The sequence below is a fragment of the Capra hircus genome, chromosome 9, assembly GCF_001704415.2.
Source record: "Capra hircus breed San Clemente chromosome 9, ASM170441v1, whole genome shotgun sequence".
Classification (NCBI taxonomy): Eukaryota; Metazoa; Chordata; class Mammalia; order Artiodactyla; family Bovidae; genus Capra; species Capra hircus.
This window is the reverse complement of record NC_030816.1, coordinates 19417214-19436299: the sequence shown is the minus strand read 5'-3', so window position 1 is coordinate 19436299 and position 19086 is coordinate 19417214. Positions and strand designations below refer to the sequence as shown.

General features: G+C 43.7%; 1 protein-coding gene across 5 annotated transcripts in view; it reads right to left on the bottom strand.

The window, feature by feature from the left end:
* MCM9 (minichromosome maintenance 9 homologous recombination repair factor) overlaps positions 3212 to 19086 on the bottom strand; it is an 89105-nt gene continuing 73230 nt past the window's right edge. For 3 of the 5 annotated variants that reach the window (XM_018053015.1, XM_018053013.1, XM_018053014.1), the window contains 5 exons: positions 13217 to 13419; positions 12433 to 12636; positions 11061 to 11143; positions 10446 to 10591; positions 3212 to 5989 (listed from right to left, as the gene is read on the bottom strand). In XM_018053015.1, coding sequence (XP_017908504.1) covers positions 4534 to 5989; positions 10446 to 10591; positions 11061 to 11143; positions 12433 to 12636; positions 13217 to 13419 — 2092 coding nt within the window. In that variant the 3' untranslated portion in view covers positions 3212 to 4533. The remainder of the gene's footprint in view (positions 5990 to 10445; positions 10592 to 11060; positions 11144 to 12432; positions 12637 to 13216; positions 13420 to 19086) is intronic. The other 2 variants (XM_018053017.1, XM_018053016.1) reach the window with 1 other exon arrangement.

Sequence of the window (19086 nt, the reverse complement as noted above, 5' to 3'; positions counted from 1 at the left end):
TGGGAAAAGACTAGAGATCTCTTCAAGAAAATTAGAGATACCAAGGGAACATTTCATGCAAAGATGTGCTCGATAAAGGCAGAAATGGTATGGACCTAACAGAAGCAGAAGATATTAAGAAGATGTGGCAAGAATACACAGAACTGTACAAAAAAGATCTTCATGACGCGGATAATCACGATGGTGTGATCACTCACCTAGAGCCAGACATCCTGGAATGTGAGGTCAAGTAGGCCTTAGAAAGCATCACTACAAACAAAGCTAGTGGAGGTGATGGCATTCCAGTTGAACTATTTCAAATCCTGAAAGATGATGCTATGAAAGTGCTGCACTCATTATGCCAGCAAATTTGGAAAATTCAGCAGTGGCCACAGGACTGGAAAAGGTCAGTTTTCATTCCAATCTCAAAGAAAGGCAATGCCAAAGAATGCTCAAACTACCACACAATTGCACTTATCTCACATGCTAGTAAAGTAATGCTCAAAATTCTCCAAGCCAGGCTTCAGCGATATGTGAACTGTGAACTTCCAGATGTTCAAGCTGGTTTTAGAAAAGGCAGAGGAACCAGAGATCAAATTGCCAACATCCACTGAATCATGGAAAAAGCAAGAGAGTTCCAGAAAAACATCTATTTCTGCTTTATTGACTATGCCAAAGCCTTTGACTGTGCGGATCACAATGAATTGTGGAAAATTCTGAGAATTGGGAATACCAGACCATCTGACCTGCTTCTTGAGAAATCCGTACGCAGGCGAGGAAGCAACAGTTAGAACTGGACATGGAACAACAGACTGGTTCCAAATAGGAAAAGGAGTACGTCAAGGCTGTATAGTGTCACCCTGCTTATTTAACTTCTATGCAGAGTACATCATGAGAAATGCTGGACTGGAAGAAACACAAGCTGGAATCAAGATTGCCGGGAGAAAGACTAATAACCTCAGATATGCAGATGACACCACCCTTATGGCAGAAAGTGAAGAGGAACTAAAAAGCCTCTTGAGGAAAGTGAAAGAGGAGAGCGAAAAAGTTGGCTTAAAGCTCAACATTCAGAAAACGAAGATTATGGCATCCGGTCCCATCACTTCATGGGAAATAGATGGGGAAACAGTGGAAACAGCGTCAGACTTTATTTTTGGGGGCTCCAAAATCACTGCAGATGGTGATTGCAGCCATGAAATTAAAAGATGCCTGCTCCTCGGAAGAAAAGTTATGACCAACCTAGATAGCATATTCAAAAGCAGAGACATTACTTTGCTGACTAAGGTCCGTCTAGTCAAGGCTATGGTTTTTCCAGTAGTCGTGTATGGATGTGAGAGTCGGACTGTGAAGGAGGCTGAGCGCCGAAGAATTGATGCTTTTGAACTGTGGTGTTGGAGAAGACTCTTGAGAGTCCCTTGGACTGCAAGGAGATTCAACCAGTCCATTCTGAAGGAGATCAGCCCTGGGTGTTCTTTGGAAGGAATGATGCTGAAGCTGAAACTCCAGTACTTTGGCCACCTCATGCGAAGAGTTGACTCATTGGAAAAGACTTCGATGCTGGGAGGGATTGGGGGCAGGAGGAGAAGGGGATGACCCAGGACGAGATGGCTGGATGGCATCACCAACTCGATGGACATGAATCTGAGTGAACTCCGGGAGATGGTGATGGACAGGGAGGCCTGGCGTGCTGTGATTCATGGGGTTGCAAAGAGTCGGATACAACTGAGCAACTGAACTGAAACCTTCAAAAAAGTGTAATGTTTGGTTGTATAAAGCCGAAGAGTTAAAGATACCAGAATAATATGCTTGTTTTGTATTTCTAAGAAACGCTAAAAATTGTAATAATGAAGTCCCTATTATAAATCTTAGAATACCACATATACACTGAAAAGTGAGTCTTTAATGTGTCAGGAAACTCATTCCTTTTATATAGTTATAATAGAATTAAGATTCTGGGTTAGTCCTCTGATAAAGAAAGTTAGGTACAGCTTTTATTATGTTTAATTTTATATTAAAAATAATATAAAATATATAAATAATATAAAATTTATTTATATTATTTATATTATATTATTATTAAAAATTTTTCTAAAGAGTCCACAGGCCTGAAAAAAAATATAGCCTGATCAGAAATAAAGAAAGGTTATTTTTATACTTTCCTTTATTTCCTTTATTGACTACAAATATGATTTTTGAGACTGTACATATTTCCCCAAAGACACGTTTTTCCTTGGTACACACATTAAATACCATATAAGATAAAATACCATAGTTGTCGTGAAATCACACAGTATAAAGGAAGTAGGCCACAGCAGGATAAAACACGGCCTCGGGACGCTAAACATTTTCAGCTCTGAAACTAAAGGACCCCAGAGCAGTGGTTGTACTGACTTCCTCATACAGCCCTGAAGCCCTGGGTTCGGCATTTAATATCACTGGTCTCTAAGGAATAGTGCCTTGGGGCAGCGGATTCTATGAGCTGAGGTAGGAAATGAACTAAAACGGGTCTGGAACATGCTGTTCTTTTCAAATAGCATAGACGCTTTTAGGAAAGTCAGAGTCCTCAAAGGACCTCAGTGTCAACATACAGGGACTTCCCATTGACCAAGCTGTGAAGGTCATAACACAAAAGTCAGCTGTGACAGAAGTTGATTTTTTAATAAGTAGGGGAGCGTTCATATTGAGTAGTTTATTTTTTAATAATTGTATCTGTTTGCAATATTTACATACATAGCTCCTACTTTCTGTGTAAGCACTGAAGAATAAACAATGGAACTTGCAACTTGAGCAAATGATCCCGGCAGAGGAAGGTACGGAAGAGAAGTAGGGTGGATTTATTAGCACAAATAAGAGGACATATGTTGAGTACAGATAATTCTTGTCCTGGCTAAGAATCAACCGCTTAACAGCCCAGATCCTTTCTTTTTCCTTTAGTTCTAGTAAGAATGCTGAAGTCCACAGAAGTACTAATAGAGAGAGATGGGGACTATATCACATTAAGAATCATACTACACTAGGAAGTCAGTTGCTGCTGCTGCTAAGTCGCTTCAGTCGTGTCTGACTCTGTGCGACCCCATAGACAGCAGCCCACGAGGCTCCCCCGTCCCTGGGATTCTCCAGGCAAGAACACTGGAGTGGGTTGCCATTTCCTTCTCCAATGCATGAAAGTGAAAAGTGAAAGTGGAGTCGCTTAGTCGTGTCTGACGCTTAGCAACCCCATGGACTGCAGCCTACCAGGCTCCTCCATCCATGGGATTTTCCAGGCAAGAGTACTGGAGTGGGTTGCCATTGCCTTCTCCAGGAAGTCAGTGAAAGTACAGAAATAAGAAATTACCTAAACGATAGTCTTGATGTTCTAGGATAGGTTTAAATGAATGTGCAATAACAACTGTTATAATCACTGCTTAGGTATGTCTTATCAGCAGCTTAAGTTGTCTGATGATCTCAAAAGACTCACCCATACTATATTTGTAGTCACTGTTTAAAATCTTTCAGAAAATTTAATTAGTCTATTTTGGAATTAATATTTAAATGCTCAAGAAAAATTGAGATTCTTAAATTTTTTTCTGTATGAATTCAATGAAGTGATCATTAAACTAAGTATGTATAGCTTTCAGTATTCCTCATGCTGAAAGTCCCTCAGACAATGAAAGAATCTATTATCATTTTAAAAATTAAAACTCCAGGACAGAAAGTTTGTAATTATGGAATCCTTGCTAGAATCTAAGGGAAGAAGTTATTCTAAAAGCATTTAAGAAAAACAAGCCTTGAGCTGTCTGTTCCTACCAGACAGTCATTGTTTGGGTTTAAAGACAAATGAATCATAACTTAGTAGGAATCACGTTTCCATATTAACCACTTGGATGGGTGCCATGATATATGACTGAGATTACCATACACCCTCTTCTTCCAACCGCAGGATTTAAATTGTGTTGAAGGTAAGTCCCCAAGACATAAAGAAGAATCTGAAGCATAAATTGTTGGCTCAAGAGAGAAAGGAAAACTCAGGTCAATATCCCAAGAAAGCGTCTCTTTGACCAGCTGCCAGATCTTTAAGTCTACCATGGAATTGTGAGAAGGCCTCTTGGAGAAACAAAAGCTTTAATAATATTTAATATGACACGAGAATAAACATAAAAAATTTCAGAAAAATCACATGATTCTCACAAATCATAATAATATTTACCGTACTCAGCACATCTTGGGTGAAAAACAAAAAAAACAACAGAAAAAGAGTTCATCTGACTTGTTAGCTTGTTACCTTCGTGGCATTTGTTCCTGAGGGAATGAAAGAAGAGGTCTCAGGAAAACCCACCCCCTTAAAATCAAGGCACAGTTGCTAATTAATGCAATTCATGCGCTGGTATCACAGTGACCTACAATGATTGTACAGCTTTTCACGTCATGAGGATAAACCTGAATTTACAAAACCTGATGGTGGGGGTAGGGGGTGGGATTCAGAATGGTGTCCACATCTGTAAATGCCACGCTGATATCCTGGTGGGGCTGGCTTTGGTAGGGGAGGGTGAAACTTGACCAGAGAGCTTTTCATGATTACGGCTTTTTTCTCAGCTCCTCATCCCAATCAAAATCCAACGGTTCATCATCTAGTTCTGGTAAAGTGAAGAGAGATGTTTTGGAAAGACTTAGTTTCTCGGTGGATGTGTCCAGCTGAAAAGTTTTCCTCTTCCTGCCAAGTGCTGTAGCTGTGGCCCCACAGCTGGGGCCACCCTCGCCCAGGTTCTTACTTTGAGGAGGAGGGGATTCTGATTTGGATTCAGAGGGGGAAGTAAAGGAGAAGTTTGCCAATTTGGCTAATGTGCAAGCATGAACCTTGCTGCTTTTGTTACTGCATGAAACCTCTTCCTTTCTGACTCTTTCACTAGCAAGACGGAAACGCCCCGTGTCATTACCAAGCTCTAACTCAGGCTGGACAGTTCCTTTTGCAGGGGCGCGTTCCCTCTTCTCTCCTGGTCTGTCTTTGTAGGGTGGCTGCCGTGACAGCCCCCTTATCTCATCCTGCGGCTGAGCCGAGTTTCTAATTCTGGAGGGGGAGGCCAGCTTTTCCGGGCCCTTCCCAGGCAGAGCTGCTCCTTTTGCTCCACGCTGGGGAGTTTCAGGACTCTGAATTACTGGTTTACTGGTGCCAGCAGACACAGGGCCATGGTCTTCAGGGGAATGGGTCAGTTTTGACTTCTGTTTGAAAGTGAATTTTGCCAGTTTGGCCACAGGGGCACCCAGACTCTCAACACTTTCATGGTGGGGCTCTTGCGCCCGAGTGTGTGACTTCTGTCTCTTTCTTTTGGGAGTTTCCAGCACTCTCTCTGGGCTCTGGATAGGAGTGGGCTGAGAAGGGCCTGTGGGTTGCGAGGGCAGCCTGGTGGGATTCCTGCACAACTCCTGGGCCCTCGCCTTGTGCAGCTCGTGCAGTTTCCTGGGGACGTGATGAGTCAGCACCGAGTCGGGTTCATCAGCAGATATGGCAGCTTCAGAAACCGTGGTAGCCTCTCTTGCCCTTTCACCCTCACGGTCGTCTGGCCTCAATGGAGCTTCTGTCTCTCCTGCTGCTGGAAGTGGTTCAGTCTCCAATTTTCTCCTTTGGCCTGCCTCCCTATCCTCCTTACCCTGAGATCTGTTGTTGCAGATTTTCAAAGCCATTGCCCCCCTACTTGTTTTGGGACTAGGAGACACAGGAGTAGTGTTTTTAGGTTCAGTCGGATGAGTTGCCACGGAATCAAACCAGTCCAAACTGTCATCCTGGCTGTTTCTGTGCTCCTCTGAATGCTTTCCACTTGTTGGTCTCTTAGGCCCCAGATGGGATGGGGGACCGAGAAGTGGGCTTCCCCCGAAACTGCCTCCAATAGAGAACTGATGGGTGCTACAGTTTACTTCCTGCTGCGTTGATGTCCTGAAGTTTGATTCTTTCCGGGCATCACCTCCCAGGGACCCTGGAACTGTCTCTGCTTCCACGGCCTGCGGCTGGGATTGATCCACACTCCAATTCTGTAACCTGCAGCATATAAGGAAAACATGTATTGCTTTAATCTTTTCCTTTCTTTATTCTCTGAGATGCCATCTAAGGGTTTAAGTCCAACATAATTCCAGGCTAATACCACATACCATCTCTTAGAGCAGCAGGAGGAAATTATCCTTTTTCACCAGGATAGAATACAAGTGCTCTGATAATCATACTAATTTAACCTAAAACTGTAGTAAAATAAAGAAAATGAAAGAGCAGGTTTGTCTATACTTTCAGATCTCTCTGAAAGTCTGTTTCATTTATCAGATTGTTGGAAGGTCAGTCTTTTCTCCTGTGTTAAATGTTCACCTACAAACAGCCTGGTGGCTACGTGCACAGTAGCTGACTACTGACCAAGAGAAGTGGCTCGAGCTATTTCACAGCCAGTCTGCAGAGCTGAACCAAAGGGAAAGACTAGAGATTATGACCTCCTCAAACCTCTTTAATTAAATGAGGTACTGAATTTTAGTGCATCTGAAAAGTGACCTTTCTCAAGAGTGAAGAGACTATGACTCCTGTGTGCTTGGCATCCCCTGCCCCCTCCAGCAGTCACCCTCGTGGCAGGCCTCCCCCAGGGAGCCATGACCTCTTTCCTGCCAAGCCCAGCACATTTCAGCATCTGTTCTGGGCAGCCACTCTCCATCAGACTGATACAGAGTTGAAACCTACTGACCTGCCGAGAATGACGGATTCACCTTGTGACATTTGTCTTAAACCTTGGGCATATTAGAAATTGAAATAGTGCCAGAGGACCAATTTCTAACAGGGATTACAGCAGCTTTTCAAAGAGAGGTCCCTTAGAAACCCCTTCCTAACAACCTAGAAATGCCTTTTCAGTATAAGGAGCAATATGACTCTGCTTCCATGCACCAACTCTGAAAAGAAACTATACCAAAAAGCTGATAAGTAAATTTTTCTAAAAATCATGGGTTATCATAGAAAAAGGAAGAGATCAAAATTAAATGGATTTAAATTTCAATGTATTTCATTAATGATAGCTCTCTCTGTAAAATAAGATTATGTGTGATTTTTTTCCCTTATTAACTCATTATTGTTACTTTCAAAATACTTTATAAAGAACGTGTATTGGAACTTCCCTAGTGGTCCAGTGGCTAAGACTCTGTGCTCACAAAGCAGGAGAGGGAACTAGATCTAATATGTCACAAGCAACTAAAAATCCTATATGCCACAACTAACACCTGGCACAGCCAAATAAATAAATAAAAAATAAACATTAAAAAAGAAAAAAAGAATGTATTATTGCTTACAGCCAGGAAAAAAACACTAAAAATTTAATTTTAAAATTTGGGCTACAGTCACTCATAATAGACTTGGGAACAACAATACAGAAAATCTGAATTCACTGTAATCACAGTCAGATCAAAAAAGACAAAAAGAAAAAGAAACCCAAATAGCTTTCAAAATTACTACTATCTAGTATACTTTCAGTATCAAATTGAGGTCAGGGATACTCATATTGTTAACACTCCAAAACTTGAATAATTTATGGGAATTTTAAGGGTACTGCTATTTAAACTCTGTATTTTACTATACCACCTAAAGACATCTTCACACTGTTTTGGGATGGGTAAGACAGCTGCCATTTGAGGCTGGCTGTCACTAGTAGAGGCGTTCCCCAGTGGCTCAGCGGTAAAGAACCTGCCTGCAATGCAGGAGGCGCAGGAGATGGCCCTCTTTGCGGGCCACCTAGTTTTGTTGCTGTGAGGATCAGCTCAGGAATTCTTGCATTACAAAGAAATATCAGAAGGGAAAAAAAATTTTTTTTAAGGCAGAATCCTACCTTTCAGATCATCACTTCCTCTTTCTGTGTTTTCCTTCCTTCCCCCCAGGAGGGTCATCTTGAATCTGATAAGTCCAATTGCCCTTTTTCTATCATACAACATTGCTCTGAGACTCACAGTCCTTCCTTTCCTGAATCTGACATGTGTCAGTTTGGGGGCACCCAAAATGGGAGAATCCTCTCCAAATGCAAAGCCAAGCCTAGGACAGGACTGAAGGCAGTTTGAGGATCGGCTACCTCAAACCATAAAAGAACCAAAGGAAGAGTACTGATCTTAACACTATGCTCTGGGTCATGAAAAGGCCAGGAGACCGGAAGGTAAAGAGGCTGACTTTAGACAAAGTGCAAGTTTACTGGGTATCAGCAGGACAAAACCATCTCCCACTTTTCCCCAGAAAGCTGTACTGAGGTTTTATAAATAGAACGAGAACACTGCTGGATGAAGGGAGTGAGCAAAATAGGAGAGAAATGCCAGGAAAAGAATTCTCAAGGTTTTGCTTCAACAGCTAATCATCCCAGTGTGCTCCCCAAATTCTCGTAGCCGCTAGGCTCTCACATGCTCTCTAATCCCCAGCGCCCGGCTTTGAGATCAACACTGGTAACACGCTCAGGTCAATAATTAACCCACTCACACCAGAAGGAAGAGGCCTGATGGACACACTTGCCATCCTTCATTCCCTCGACACAGGCACAGACTCAAAGTCGAGCTCTGTAATAGAAGCTCACGTATTTAGGGAGCACACAGGGCTCAGATGATAAAGAATCTGCCTGCAATGCGGGAGACCTGGGTTCCATCCCCGGCTCAGGAAGATCCCCTGGAGGAGGGCATGGCAACCTACTCCAGTATTCTTGCCTGGAGAATCCCAGGGATAGAGAAGCCTGGCGGGTTGCAAAGAATCGGACATGACTGAGCGGCTCTTTCTTTCAAGCGTAAAAGTTCAGGCAAAAGTTCTTGAGGTGATGCGTGTGACATGTTCCTTCCCACATGTCCACAGTAACAAGTCACTAGCAAAGGGGGCTTTGAAACACTGCCCCTGTCATTCCTGCGTTGTTCCCCTGTAGGATGAAAGACAGACTTACCTCTTCAGCATAAAATATCATTCTTACTGAGGAATTCTTTCACTCTGGCTGTTGAATTGTAAATTTTTAAGAGTCACAGATTTGGGAGTGTAGTAGGGAAGGAAAGCATGATGCTGAGGGAGGGTCAGAGCAGCTGCTAACAGACCAGGAGGGCCTTTTCCGGGTGAAGCCAGTGCTGTACTCTTATCTCCACTTCCGGAACCTTCCCGGCATTCTGGCACAGGCTGGCCTGAAAGCAGTGCGTGCCTGTCTCTACCTGCGATTTTCTTCCACCTGGGTTATATAAAGACTGTGTGTGTTCTTAGTCACTTAGTTCTCAGCCTGTGGGATTCTCCAGGCAACAATATTGGAGTGGGTTGCCATTCCCTTCTCCAGGGGATCTTCCTGACCCAGGGGTTGAATCCAGGTCTCCTGCATTGTAGGCAAATTCTTTACCGTCTAAGCTACTAGAGAAGCTGCCATATAAAGACTAATGATCAAATATTTATTATGCTTGGAGAAAAGCTTTAGACAATAAGAAGTGAATTAAAATATTAATAAGCATGAACAGTCTATGCAAATACCCTTGCACGTGTCCTCTCCTGGTGAGGACACATGATACAGCCAGCTTATACAGTACTTTGTGTCTGGGTCTAGCCTGGGGTGAGAGAGACCACTCTCCTGGCAGCCAATGTCCTCTTCCTCAACATTAGTCCCAGCCACCTCTGGACAGCACTACCTCTTATACTGAGCCAAGGAAACAGAAGAGGGAAAAAGCGGTGGCAGTAGGCAGGGCACAGTCACCCACCAAGGTTTCTCGATGGAAACTGTGCATTGTATTGGGTGTAAACTGTGGGGGGCATACCTTGGTCCTTATCGTATACTCAGGACCCAGCTGACTATACACAGTAAAGGACCAGGCCATGTTCTCCATAAGGCTCACTAAACCAGCCAGCCAAGGAGACACTGTGGAATCAGCTGCCATCAGTCCCCTCCTTTCCATAGGTCTACACCACTTCTCCCATCAAGAGGTGGTGTCCCTGTCCCCTCACCTTGCACGTGGGCTGACCCTGTGACTTGCTCTGACCTGTAAAATGTGGCAGAAGTGATGCCATGTCCGCTCTGGCCCAGCTCATGAAAGGCCAGCAGCTTCCACTTTTGCTCAGCTACTTGCGTCCTAAGCTACCATCTCAGAATTCCTACTACCTTACAGTAGAGAGCTCCTGGCCAAGTAAGCCGCCCCAGCAAAGGCACCACATATGTGACAGGAGCTCCCTTCGAAGTTCCAATCCCAGCTGAGCTCCCAGCTAAATGCAGGTGTATGAGTGACCCCAGCTGGTACTATGTGGACCAGAAATAAACACCCCCTCTAAACGCCCCCGGATTTCTGACTCCCAGAAAGTGAGCACTAAAAGGGTACGGTTATTTTTTTTTTTAAGCCATTGAGCTTTGATGGAGTTGATCACGCAGCACCAAGTAACTGAAATCTCCTACACAGATTTTCCACTTACTTTACACTTCTTTCGTTTCATTAAATGCCAAACAAACATGTTCCGTTACATGCCTTTCTTGGTTTTCTTTTCTCACCTTTCAAGCCTTCTCAGTTCTTCACTCAAGAGGCTGGGCAGCTCCAGCTTTTCCAGAATAAGTTCGCACTGCCTCTGGTACTGCTCCAGAGGGTTTGCAGGAAAGGAAGTGTGGAGTGCATTCACCCCTCCTAGCAGCGCACCTCCCTGACGGTGAGGAAATGGAAAACACCAGGGAGAGTCACCAGGACTGCACACAGAAGTCCACGCTAGGGACCGCTGACCCCAGGTGGTTAAGACCGACCCCGACACCCCCGTCACGGCCATCAGAGTCACCTGGGAGCCCGACTCGAATTTCAGTAGTCCTCTTCCCCCGTTCCCAGTGGCAAGCATTGCTCTGGGAAGCCACACTGTCTCGAGTAGAACCATGAGCATCTCTCAGGTGTGTTGAGAAGAAGGAGTAAGACTCACTACTTTACACCAGTGGGTAAAACAACGCAGACTGTTTTCATGACAATTTTTTTCACTTCTTTTAAATGGTTCCCTTTGGATAGATTTCCAGGAATGAATAGGTCTAAAATATGGCCATTTTTGTAACTCCAGATAAGTTATAAATTGTCTTTTTTAAACAATGCTTGCAATTATGGTTCAAATATCAGGTACGAGATATGCTTACCTGCATGGAGGACTCCATTACCGACACCACTGTAACAGCATCTTCCAGAGTCACTGTATCACGAAACATCAGGCGAGCATGAGCTATAAAAGGTGCATTTGAAATGATGAGGAAATTATTTTTATGAGTATCTGAGGTGACATATGTAACACTCTCCTTGGTGCCCCTACTCCAAAACTGTATGTTATTAATGTGCTTCTAATAAAAATACATTTTACTGGAACAAGCACAGATGTCTAAGTCCAAGTAGCTTTAAGTTTCTTTCTCTAATAAGGGGCCTAATTCTTCTGCACAGCCCATGACAATTCTGTGTATTCACATGAGAAAGTACTCTGGGCTCCAGCAAAGAAAGGGGCTATATAAGCATATAATTGATATTCAGTAATTTTAAATTCTTACTCTCTAATCTATTATAATCTAAACAAAACTAAAATTCATTTCTCATCCCTGGTACATCTCTTTATCTGTAGCTTTTCAAAAGTATCAAACTTGTAAGCCTAAATCTTAGGTATTTCTTTCCTTAATATTAATTATAAATCCTTGAAAAAGTGAAGCAGTTTTGTTTTATGGAACTTTTTAGTTAAGCATGTATCATATCATCATACCATACAGTTAACTCATGTGAAAAAAAAATTTTAGGATTATCTAAGTAAGTGCTAAATGTAAAAGCCAGTATTAAGGGAAAAAAAGTCTGGGGATGTGTATTAGCTGTAAGTATGCACGCAAGTCTCATACGTTAGGGACGGGACAGAGGACGGCACTGTTAATTCAACGTTACTGTGTTAGTGGCGGCTGTGAGTGGCAACTGCTGAGAAATAACCCAGGATGCTATACAGAAAACAGTTTCCAACAAAGGCATATTCAAATAGAGGCCATCGAGAAGGAAAACATACAGCAAGCAAGACTTTCTAAATGAATGATGTCTGAAGTTACAGGAAGCTATGAGATGTCACAAAGATTCCTTTTCCTTAATGCCACTACATTCCACTCAACATCTATAATCCATGTAGGTTTCATAGCTTCAAGCTTTTACTTTTTAACCAACTGTGAGCAAGCATCTCGATCATCCTTACTCATCTCTGAATTCATGGTGTCAAGTCCCAAGCCTTTCTCAGACTGTGTGTTTAGTCTCTTAGTCGCGTCAGACTCTGCGACTCCATGGACTGTAGCCCGCCAGGCTCCTCTGTCCATGGGATTCTCCAGGCAAGAATACTGGAGTGAGTTGCCATTCCCTTCTCCAGGGGAATTTCCCAACCCAGGAATCGAACCCAGGTTTCCTGCACTGCAGGCGGACTCTTTACAGTTAGAGCCGCCAGGAAAGCCCTAGCTCACAGTGGGCAGCCAATGAAAGTATCTGTTGAGTGAAATTAACCTTCTGCTAGTCGTATCAAGCTCTCCAGCAGGCGGATGGTGGTCCGGGCAGCGTTCCGGGAGTCACTCTGCCTTTGCATCTGGTAGTACCGCAGCAGAACTTGATTACCCTCATCAGACAGTGTGGGTTGTAGTTTCCTAATGAGGCAGAAGTAGGATTTCATCTTTTCCATGCTCCAGAGCTTCTCTGATTTGCTTGGGTAACCTGTATATATCAAGTATTGGATCAGTAATTTCTAAGAACAGGGAAATATCTCATATTGAGGGTTTTGATAAAGCTCCTGTACTCATTTTTTAAAGGATACCCTTCTGGTTTTCTGGCCACTGAAATCTAGACCTGTCTCTGCATATAGCTCTATAATAAACAGTCTTAGACTCTAGGCTTAAAAAGGTAAGCTTCCTACAAGGGTTTAAGTTATTCAGGATAATTCTGTTCTTCCATATACGGTAATAAATAGTACTTGGTAAGCCTAATTTTTGACAAAAGCTCCACATTGAGGATTCTGCTTTATAAATTCAGTGCAGTTTTCTTTGTGTATAGGACGTGAACCACGTGGTCAGTATATATAATAAAGTTGCCCCTTTTCACCACAAAGGACATATGGCAAGCAAAGGAAGACCCTTTTCCTTCTGCGCATTGTTCTAGGCTCGCTAACTAGGTTCACTGCTTTCTTTCTAAGCATCTCTCTACAGACTCTTAGGAGGGTATTTATTTGATTTTCCTCAAGGAAAATTTCATTTATGTCTACTTTGTCAATTTGAATGATTTGATCGCTTCCACATACCTTTGTTTTCTAAGATAAAAGAGGAAATGATACGATCCCAGTCTTCATTCTTGGTATCAAGCAAAACGAGGATCAGGTCGAATCGACTTAAGAGTGGGCTGCTAAGGGCAATGTTCACTGACACAGACTCATGGGGGTCGTACTGGCCTTTGGGGTTAGTTGCTGCGAGGATGGTGGTCCTTGTGTTCAGTTTGCACACGAGGCTACCAAAAGAGAAGGTACAGTTCACTGACTGTTGAAAAATCTAGAGACAAACATGTCAAAGAGAACATGGAATGATACAAACACCAAGTTCAAATGAAGGACATATTTATACAAGCCTATCTTGAAGAAAAGTAAGTGCTCAACACACATTTCCTATGCCCTAACTCTGAGCAGACCCCTCTAAGAGGTATATGAAGTTAAACCATACATGGATACTGCCCTTAAGGAGCTTGCAATCCATCTGCTATAACGGTGAGACACAGCAGAATATGGTAAGTTCTAGAAGCGTAAACTTCCCAGGGGAAATAAAGATGACGTGTATCCATCTATGTACATGGAAGAGACACTCAGGGAAACATCGTGAAGTGGCTTCTGAGCAAGGCCTTTTGTGACGCATGGGCTTGTTCTGTGTGCTCACTCACTTGCTTCGGTTCTTCTGAATGTGAAAGGAACAGGCAGAAGGGAAAGGAAAGGAAGGAGCAAGGGATGGAGGGGAGGAGGGGTAGGAAAAGAAGCAGCCAGGAAAACTGAAGGTTGATTTTGAGGAGCAACAGTGAAGGGCAGGCTGAAAAGGTCGGGGCATGGTGGGCTGGTTAGGCGGGGAAGGACCACAGGTGGGACACGTTGGGGAGACAGGGCAGTGGCCGAGGAAGAGGCACACAAGTCCTCGGCAGGGCCGTGGCGGGGCAGATATGGAGACGACAGAACTCAGATGTTGTTTTTAAACTTGTTTATGATGGTCACGTCCTCAAAATAATACGGCGCGTTCACTGACAGTAACAAGTATAGAATTCCTTCTCTGTAAAAGTCGTCCACTCTCTACTGATGGTGGTTTCCAGTTGCAGCGCATAGCCCGCGACTTCGGCAAACATGTGCTACACGTGTTAATCCTTGATCTATTTCCAGTTGGCTCCAGCAATGACCTCATGCCCGAGGACTGAAAAAGTCTGAGAATCTGTATTTGTGGTAAGTGGCACAAGCAGACACAGAAGAGAACAACAAACAAGGTACTTTCACCGAAAACTAAATCCTCTTTTAACAAAATCACTGATAGGGGAAAATTCTGAACATAGAGTCCACGTCTTTTTCATATACCAAAATGACTTTGTAAAGGCAGCTGTTCAGAACTCAGAATCAGCTTGCTGTAAAACCAATGTAATAAATGGTTCCTAACTAATCCCACAAAAAACATATTTAATCTAATACCGAAGAGGCTATTTGCACTTATCAGAAAAAAAGGAATATTGCTTCAATACTTCAATACAATACCAAACAAAATACAACTTTATGAAATAATTGCTTACAAATGATTTTCTAAGAGATAAAATTGGTTGTTCTTCTTCTCTCTGATCAAGAGCTATTTACAAGTCATTTCCTGTGGGCAAAGGGCTGTACTGAGAATTGAGAAAGGTACATTGCGGGTCCCCGCCTTCAATTAGTTCACAACAGAACTGCTGGAGGACAGGGAGGCTCAACACAGCACCCACCAGACAGGATGTGTGCAACGGAGGCTGGTGGCAGTTATCTGCGTTAGTGTCTGCAAAGAGAGGACGATGGACAAGCAGAGACAGAAAGAAGGTGGTGACTTATTCCTGAGGTAACTGGGAAAACATGCAAAGCAGCAGCTTTGGGAAGAGAGCTAAGGAAGATTTATATGTGAAGGAACAGTCTTCCTGTGGGGGGGGCGGGGGTAGCCTGTGGAGATTCGAGCAATGGAGGCAAAGGAGTAGGCAGGGGAAGAGCAGATGGTGTGGGACAGTGAGCCAGGCCGTGACCTGGCTTAGAGGAAGGTGGGGACAGCGCCAGGAGGGACAGAGGGGCCTTGGTCACTTGAAAGAGGGGAAGACAGTACGTAAGCCTGGTGGCTGCAAACCTGTGATACAAACATGACCCACATTATCACCGGAATGGGGCTTTAGAGAACAAAGATACTCACACAGCCTCATCCTAAGCATCACGTGCACAGCAGCAGCTCACTACATACTACTGAATGAGGAACTCACGAATGAGCGTAAGGTAAGGGTCGTTTCACCAGCCCAGGATGAACTCTACCCGCCCAATAACAAAAAGATAACTATCATATATGTAATGCCAAGCACTGTGCCAGGCTTTATGCATACACGTTACCCCTGAGATCAGGGGTAACAACGTTGTAACAGTGACCTGAAAGGTAGATATTATCACCAACTTGGAAACAAGGAAACTAGATGGTTCCAGATGGTAATAACAACGGTTAAGGTTACGAGCAGATCAACAGAACTGCGATTCCGACCCAGGTCAGCTTCACTTCAAAACCCACACTCCTGTACCTCCAAACTGTTACCCTGATGCTGAAATGTTTTGAGCACTTCCTGTGGTTTAAAGATTGGGCCTGAGGTTTTAGGTATGCATTTCCTTGCGTTATTTTTTCCTTACTTAATTTGATCCCCCTTGAGGGCCCATGACTACTGTTATAGTGCTCATGCTGCCTGCCACATATTTAAATGCTCAATGAACATGTGCTGAATAAGGGATAAATCAAAAATCTTTACTTAGTTCAGTATTTCTCAAACTCAGAGTCATTTTATACTCACAGGCTTCACCAGATGTAAAATTATCATGCTAAAGATTTTTTTCCTGCACTAACTTCAAAGAGTGACAACATTCCAGTTTCTGAAAAACCTGCTTTTCCATTGTTTAATCCACATGCTTAAACTTTCCTACATAAATTACATAAGTGAATTTTACCCTGGCAGGCCCTCCAGAAAGCACCCCTGTTTTGTGGCAGTCTTAACAGTCTCATCACATCTGTATGGGTGATCCCCATCTTTGCTGGCGCCTTTAATCACTGCCTACAGGCTGGCACTTCCACCTTTAGCTCTGGCCGGTGGCAGTGGCTGCTCTGTGTGCACACGTGGTGTTCCTTCCTCCCTGGGGGCAGGGCAAGATTAAATTTCCCATCTTCCTTTACAGTCAAGCAGGATGTCCCTGGTGGCTCAGCTGGTAAAGAATCTGCCTGCAGTGCGGGAGACCTGGGTTCAATCCCTGGGTTGGGAAGACCTCCTGGAGAAGGGCATGGCAACCCACTCCAGCATTCTTGCCTGGAGAATCCCCATGGACAGAGAAGCCTGGTGGGCTACAGTCCCTGGGGTCACAAAATGTCACAACTAGGCACAGCACAGCAGAGCAGCACAGAGCTGTAAAAATAAGTCTGGCCGGTGGAGTGGGGAGAGAACATATCTACTTCCAGGCCAGGCTCCTAAGAACCTTCCTGGGCAACCTTCCCTGCTTTTCTCCCTCTCTGCTATACAGGTGAGGATAAAAGGCCCTGGAGTCAGACAGCCACCCGAGGGACTACACGGAGCAGAGCACCCATCTTTCACTCACATCACACTGTGACTAAAGTAAGAAACACTCCCTCTGGCGAAACACTGCCGGGAAGACAAGAGCACAGGACAGAAGTGACCAGTTTTCAAGGAGTGATGAAAGAGAGTAGACAGCTCAGAAATCTGAGGCTTTGAAGGGCTGGAGAAAACAACTGCCTCTATACCTCCGAGAGTAAAGGGGAAGACTGAAACAGGCTCTGAATAACAAAGGCCCAGTCAACTTTCTCAGCTGTAAAATGTGACCCAGATGAAGGCCAGCTTAGATGGCCTTTTTATCAAGCTGAATAAAAGCGGTATGGACACCCTCCAATGTTCACAGCATGCTATTCATAATAGCCAAGAGGAGGAAGCAATACAAGTGTCCATGGTGAATAAATGGATGAAGAACACACACTCTCATACAGGAAATATTATTTAGCCTAAAATAAAGGAAATCAAGGGCGTCCCTTGGGGCTCAGCTGGTAAAGAATCTGCCTGGAATGCGGGAGACCTGGGTTCGATCCCTGGGTTGGGAAGACGCCCTGGAGAAGGGAAAGGCTACCCACTCCAGTACTCTGGCCCTGGAGAATCCCATATAGTCCACGGCGTCGCAGGGTCAGACACAACTGAGCAATTTTCACTTCACTTTACTCCAAAGGAAGTCTTGCCACAGAATACAATATGGATGATCCTTGAGGACATTATGCTAATTAACGTCACAAAAGACACGAGTGGAGCAGTCTTACCCTGGAGATGCGGTTCCCGAGCCTGGCTAGTCAGTGAGAATGCAGGTGGGTTTTAATAACACAGCTTCCTCGGTCTCACCTCTGAGATTCTGACTGAGGACAGGTATGCGCTCAGTGCGGGCTGGGGCCACGGCTCTTCTACGACTGTTAGAATCACAGTGCACAATAAACGCTTACTCGTCTGTCTTGCTGCAAGGCTGTGAGCATCTTGAAAACAAAAGCCCTGTCTTTTCCTTTTCCTGGTATTAGTAGCAATCAGAGACCATAACACTTTTGAGTGGTCAAGACATGTTTACTGAGCAGAACAATAAACTGTCATCTTGTTCTTAAATTTCAGACTGCACTTCTACCCAGGTATGTGAGTATAATTTAGTAGCAACAAATGTATAATTGCAATGTCAAATTTTTTCCTAAAATGTGTCCTCAGCCAACACTAAGGGCATCTTCTATTATTTAAGAATCAGATACCCTGCCCTTGAGGAGATGCTATCCTAGTTAAGATCGAAAAGAACCTGGAACATACATGAAACATTGTCTTTCTCAAATAATTATTTCGTTTAGCACTCTACAGACTTAAAGATCATCGCCATGTAAAGCACTCTCAACTGACTTCACACCGTTGTGGGCACTGCACTGCCGTCTGAAGGTGCAGAGACTGACTGGCACCATTCCAGAAGCTAAATGAAAGTGCTGACACCCGTTTTATCTCACACTGCATCCTTTTCTTCCTGGTCTCCTCTTCCACTTCATTTAGCAGCCAGGACAAAATGTAAGATGTGAAACTCCCAAACTTTAACAATGTTCTCAGACTTAAGTAACATAAGCAGAGCACAATGAAACTACTGGTCTTTTCAACCACATATGGATTCAATCAAACTGATATTTTGGTTACTGATGCTGTAAGTTACATCCTTAGTAGACATCCTGAGGGCTTGAGCATTCTTTTTTTTTCTATTCTGACTGCCCCTAACAAGCTTTTACACTGAAAAATCATAGTGACTGGTTCTCTCCCAGCCCCTGGTGCATGTGAAGAGTGGATGAATGGCTTATGATACATCTTTGCAGGAATATGCCCCCCACATGGAGAAACTTCAACCTCAACTCAAAAAACAGTTTGTGCAATTGGCACAGTTAAATGGAACAATCAAGAATGTGATTCTTAATTTTTAGAAGAACTCTCCACCTCTGTGCAGTGTATATAAAGTCACACACACACATACACACACACAATACACACATTTGTGTGATTCCCTGAAGCCTTGGCAGCCAGCTAGACATTCTGATTCTGAGGTTCACAATAATACCCTTAAGAGAGATTAAAATTTGAATAGAAATTCCTTCACAAGTCAATCAGACTTTAGTCACTTAAGACGTGAGAGAGACAATGACAGAGAAAAACACAAAAGCAGACCCATCCAAGAATTCTCAAAAAGGATGTAGCAAAGTATCAGATATCTCAAAGAACATCTTGGCATTGTCCCAGAGAGTGGGCCCAGAACATCTGGGTGATGACGGCTCAGTGAGGACTCCTCCACTAGGGGATGAAAACCAGAGGATGAAAATGCTTTGAGCTGGA